General features: G+C 52.2%; 1 protein-coding gene across 1 annotated transcript in view; it reads left to right on the top strand.

Moving 5' to 3' along the window:
• ALPI (alkaline phosphatase, intestinal) overlaps nt 1-4,656 on the top strand; it is an 88,555-nt gene extending 83,899 nt beyond the window's left edge. Inside the window, exons 10-12 of the mRNA XM_048506968.1 lie at nt 354-545; nt 2,808-2,924; nt 4,391-4,656. Of these exons, the coding sequence (XP_048362925.1) occupies nt 354-545; nt 2,808-2,924; nt 4,391-4,656 (575 nt within the window). The remainder of the gene's footprint in view (nt 1-353; nt 546-2,807; nt 2,925-4,390) is intronic.
• Nucleotides 4,657-6,000: the final 1,344 nt, after the last annotated feature.

Below are 6,000 nucleotides of genomic sequence, written 5' to 3'. Positions count from 1 at the left end.
TCTTCTTCTTCTTCTTCTTCTTCTTCTTCTTCTTCTTCTTCTTCTTCTTCTTCGTCTTCACTGCCTCTGGAAATGGAGGTTTCATTTAACCATCATGGCTAGTAAGCGCGACAAAGAGATTTCCCCATGAATTTGCCTACGCCTAGGTTGAAAGCCACATAAACTGGTGGCTAATGTTCTACCTTGAGGCAGTGAGTTCCAACAGTTAGTCATACCTTGGAGCGAAGAAGTCCTAACTTTTGTCAGGGTCGAATCGACGGCCCGCCAGCTTCGCCGATCTTGCTGAGCAAAGGCGGCCTTTGGCGGAGGAGTCTGCCTGCCAAAACGTTGACGGTGTTTCTGTTTCCTTGCACGAGCCAACATCGATTTCGGACACCACGATGGCATCGCGAAGGTGGCTCTAACTGAAGCCGTGATGTTCGACCAAGCCATCCGGAGACTAGGGGAGCTCACCAGCGAAGAGGACACGCTCTCGGTGGTGACCGCTGACCACTCTCACGTTTTCAGCTTCGGGGGCTACACCTTGAGGGGCACTTCCATCTTTGGTAGGAAGCCGGGGTTGGGTGGAGACAGGCGTCCCCACCAGTGGCGGGATTCTATTAATTTATCTAATGGTTTGTGCCCCCCCCCCCTGCTGCTTGCCCCCCTGCCCACTTACCTGGCTGCTGCGCAGGGGCGTAATGCCCATTGGGCAAGGTGGGCAGCTGCCCAGGGCACCACCTTGGGGGGGGCATCAAAATTCAGGGTTCGTTTTTGGGTATTTTTAGTAATTTTCCATTTCTGGCCTGCAGGGGGCGAAGTTTTTAGGCTAGCGGCACCAATATTTCTGCATATAATCAGGAGACAGTCCTTATGCTACCCCCCAAGTTTGGTGAGGTTTGGTTCAGGGAGTCCAAAGTTATGGGAGCTAATAGGAGATGGGGGCTACAGTTTTGAGGGTCCATAACTTTGGCCCCCCTGAACCAAACTGCACCAAACCTGGGGGGTATCATTAGGGCAGTCCCCTGCTGAGACCACGAAAGCTTTGAGACTGTGCCTTCAGAAATGTGCCCCCGCCCCAGCCTGCAACCCCCATTAACAGCAATGCAGAAAACTCAATGCAGAACAAAGATTCTTGGGCAAATTTCTGAGATGTCCCTGCAGGGGGTGCATTTTTGGATGTATCGGCGCCAAAATGTCAAGATATCATCTGGAGACTGTCCTGATAGGAACCCCCCCCCCCCCAAGTTTGGTGCAGTTTGAATCAGGGGGTCCAAAGTTATGGACCCTCAAAAGGGTAGCCCCCATCTCCTTAGCAAAGAATGGGGGATGGGGCACCAATGTCCTGGTGCAAAAAATTTGGTCGTGGTGGAGTGGCCGCCCATGGGGGAGGGGCATCCAACTCAGGTTTTGCCCAGGGCTCCAGTTTGCCTCGTTACGCCACTGCTGCTGTGGAGGAACGGGGCTGACCCAGCTGGGCCCTTTTCCTCCACCTCCCCACATTTTGATCCGGGGCTCAAAAGCCCCCTTGCTCATCCTTCCAGGGAAGGACAACAGAGAGGGCTTTCTGAGTCCTGTAGAAGTCTGGTGCCTTTCCAAGTCCCCTCGGTCCCCTTTCCCTGGGGTGGTGGGATTCAGCCGGTTTGTGGAACTAAGCAAAAAATCAGCTACCGGTTGATTCCCCCGCTCTGCCACTTTGAGCTGCGGAGGCTTATCTGGGGAACCAGATTAGCTTGTGCACTCCAACACACGCCGGCTGGGTGACCTTGGGCAAGTCACGGTTCTTGGGAGCTCTCTCAGCCCCGCCCGCTTCACAGGGTGCTTGTTGCGGGGGAGGAAGGGAAAGGAGATTGTCAGCCCCTTTTGAGTCTCCTTTCAGGAGAGAAAGGGGGGGGGGGCAGGCATTAATCCAAACTCCTCTTCTTCTTCCTTGCCTTGAAAACTTTACAGGGGTTTCTGCAAGTTGGATGCAACTCGATGGTACTTCCAGTGGTGGGATCCAAAAATTTTAGTAACAGGTTCCCATGGTGGTGGGATTCAAACAGTGGCGTAGCGCCAATGGGGCTGGGCGGGGCACGATGGGGGCGTGGCCGGGCATTCCGGGGGCGGGGCATTAATAATTTCTCGGTTTCTGTAAAAAACTCTTACTGTAAAAAAAAAAAGTTCCAAATTTCCAGCTGGTATCTTTCTGTCCATCATTTAAACTCATTATAGCAAGTCCTATCGTCTGCTGCCAACAGAAACAACGACTTCTCCTCTAATTGACTGCCTGTCAAATACTTAATACTTTCAAATACTTAATTTTGTTTCTAGAAATCAAAAGAAGGAGACTTTCCTTAAACAAGGAACTTTGCCGTATTTCTAAAACATGTTTGTAAAACAGCCCCACAGGGAGAATGATCCCGTTTTCTACCTTCGCTAACCAGCCACATAGGAAACAACAGGACTTTATGATTTTTGGACCTGATGGAATTTCTAACGGAAAAGCAGACCCAATTAGTAACTCCCTCTCGGCACACACAGATAATTAGTAACCCACTCTCGGGAACTGGTGAGAACCTGCTGGATTCCACCTCTGGGTACTTCCCCCCCCCCCCCCCACCAGCAAAAGACCTCGATTGACCAACGGCTTGACTTTATATTAGGCAGCTTCATTCCCAGGAAGCCACATAGCTCAACAGTAGAGCATCTCCTTGGGGTCCGAGAAGTCCCAGACTCAGCTCACGGCATCTCTAGTTAAAAGGATCTTAGGCTCTGGTCATGGTTGGCCAGAGCACGGAGTCAGGGCTGACGGATTGTTGAAGTCCAAATCTTTTTCGCCTCATCAGGGTTGGCCCCTAAACTGGCATCGGACAAGAAGACCTACACGTCTATCGTGTACGGGAACGGGCCTGGCTACCAGATCAGCAATCAGATTCGCCCGAACGTGAGTGCCAAAACAAGTGGTAAGTATTGTCGAAGACTGTCACGGCTGGAATCACTGGGGGGCTGTGTGGTTTCCGGGCTGTATGGCCGTGTTCTAGCAGCATTCTCTCCTGACATTTCGTCTGCATCTGTGGCTGGCATCTTCTCTGAAGATGCCAGCCACAGATGCAGGCGAAACGTCAGGAGAGAATGCTGCTAGAACACTGAAGATCCTCTGAAGATGCCAGCCACAGATGCAGGCGAAACGTCAGGAGAGAATGCTGCTAGAACACGGCCATACAGCCCGGAAACCACACAGCACCCAAGTGGTAAGTGACTGGCTGACAGGGTCTGGTTGGACAGGTGGGCTGGGTGGGAGCGACTTACCAGTGGTGGTCTTCCAGAGGTGTCCCGGGAAGGGGGGAAATGGCGGTCGGGGCAACACCTGCTCAGGGCGGCCCCCATTGCCCCTGCGCCCCCCTGCCCCTCCACTTACCTCAGCTGGTGGAGGAGGGTGGCATCAGCCCCAGGTAGCCTGGTAGAGTTGGGCCTGGTGGGGCTAGACCGGGGGTCTGCAACCTATGCCTCTCCAGAGGTGTCCAACTCTGGTGCTTCAGATGTCCATGGACTACAATTCCCATCAGCCCCTGCCGGCATGGCCAATTTAGATGTCAGAAGCACCTCCAGCTATTACAAAGAACCTCAGGAGAGCCCTGCTGGATCAGACCAGTAGTCCATCTAGTCCAACCTCCCGTCTCACTCAGTGGCCAACCAGTTCCTCTGGAGGACCAACAACAGGACATAGAGGCTGAGGCCTTCATAAGGAAACCTGAAGAACCTTGCTGGGCCACTGAAGGTCAATCGAGTGCAGCCTTCTGTCTCACACTGCAGCCAACCTGTTCCTTTGAGGGGCCAACAGGGCATAGGAGTCAAGGCCTTCATAAGAACTTCAGAAGAACCCTATTACATCAGACCAGAGGTCCACTTACTCTAGCATTGTATCTTACACAATGGTCAACTAATTCCTGTGGAGGTCCCAACAAGCATGTGGTAGAGACCATGGCCTTTATAAGAACACGAGAAGAGCCGTGTTGTTTCAGATAGTGGCCAACCACCTAGTCCACACCATGTCTGATACAGTGGCCAACCAGTGGAGGGCCAACCACAGGAATACAGGCCGAGGCCTGATGTTGTCTCCTGTCAAATCAAGCATGGGATTAAATGGTAGAATCGTTGGTGGTATAAAAAAGAAAGTCACATTATCAGCCGTGTCATCAGAGCTGCAGTCATGTGATCAGAGCGGACGGAGGGGATTGGAAGAGGGGGAGGCAGCGTTGAAAAGGGCAGCGGAGAGCACTCTCCATTCTCAGAGTGGGTACAGTGGGGAGACGTGGTGCGTGAAGACCATCCTGCAATCAGGATGCGTGGGGCAGGGCAGTGGGGCAACAGACAGGTGATCGGCAGTGCTGGCTCTGTGACCCTCTTTCCCGTTTTTCCCTTTTGGCAGAGAGCGACAGCTACCATCAGCAAGCAGCGGTGCCCCTCGATTCAGAAACCCACGGCGGTGAGGACGTGGTCATCTTAGCCAAGGGCCCCATGGCGCACCTCTTCCACGGGGTGCAGGAGCAGACGCACGTGGCGCACGTGATGGCCTTCGCCGCCTGTCTGGAGCCTTACACGGGATGCACGCTGCCCAGTACCAACTCTGCCAACCGAGTCAACCCCACGCTTCTGGGCCTTCTCCTGGTGGCCTTGATCTTTTGGGACTGCTGACGCCCCTCTGGACACGTGACTCTTTTTCGAGTCCTGGGATTTGGAGGGTGTTTGCCTCCGCATGTCAAAGAAACCAGTACTGCTGGCGAATATATACGCATGTACTGAGTAATGTACCAGCTCTAGAATAAACGAATCATAGAGTTGGAAGAGGCCACAAGGGCCATCAAGTCCAAACCCCTGCAATGCAGGAACACCCAATCAAAGCACTCCTGACAGATGGCCATCCAGCCTCTCTTTAAAAACCTCCAAAGAAGGAGACTCCACCACCCTCCGAGGCAGTGAATTCCACTGTTGAACAGCCCTTACTGTCAGGAAGTTCTTCCTGATGTTTAGCATAAGCATAAGCATTTTATTGTCATTGTGCACGCACAACGAAATTTACAGCAGCATTCCTCGATGCACACCATTTCAGACTCATACATCATCATCCTCCACCCATCCCTACACAGCCCCAAATACATCAATATGAAGCAGCGGAGTTTAGCATAGCCACAGCTCTAGAGTAGAAGCTGTCTCTAGCCTCCTTGTCCCTAGTTCACAGGGGCCTGTATCGTCTGCCGGATGGTAGCAGTTTAAAAAGAGAGTGTGCTGGATGAGGCGGAGTCCCCTCAGAATATTTTGGAGCTTTATTTAGGCTTCGGGCGTTATAGATTTCTTCAAAGGAGAGGAGAGGGCAGCCGATAATCCTTTGTGTGCAGTGGTGATCACCCTTTGGAGAAGCGCCTTCCTGGCCATGCTGTGCAACTGGAGAATCATACACAGATGCAGTAGGTTAGGACACTCTCTATAGCACAGCGGTAAAAGGACGCCAGGAGTTTTCCCATCCGGTTTGCTGCTTCCTTGAAAGTCTCAGATAGTGCAGTCTTTGCTGGGCTTTCTTAACCACCTTGACAGTCTGTACTCCCCAGGTCAAGTCCTCTTTAGTCCCATAACGCCCAGAAATTTAAAACTAGCCACCAGCTCCGCCAGATCTCCATTTATAGTGGGGCTGAATTTCTGAGCTATTCCTTCCTATAGTCCACTACCAAATCCCTTTGTCTTGTTAGTGTTAAGAACCAGGTTATTTTCCCTGCGCCATGGGAGCAGTGGGTCCACCTCACTCCGATGGGCAGACTCATCCCCTCCAGAGATGAGCCCCACCACCGTTATTGTCATGCGGCAAATTTGATAATGAGATTGTTTACTAGGATGAACGGGAGTACAATCCTTATGTATAAAGGGTGAACGGTAAAGGACTCAACACACACAGCCCTGTGGCGTTCCCATGTTTAGAGTAAGGTGAGGAAACCGGATTTCCCAGTCTAACCCTCTGCGAGGAGCGATCCGAACTAGAAGTCCCCT

Source organism: Sphaerodactylus townsendi, linkage group LG08 (assembly GCF_021028975.2).
Source record: "Sphaerodactylus townsendi isolate TG3544 linkage group LG08, MPM_Stown_v2.3, whole genome shotgun sequence".
In the NCBI taxonomy this organism is placed as follows: domain Eukaryota; kingdom Metazoa; phylum Chordata; class Lepidosauria; order Squamata; family Sphaerodactylidae; genus Sphaerodactylus; species Sphaerodactylus townsendi.
This window is presented reverse-complemented; position numbering and strand designations above follow the sequence as displayed.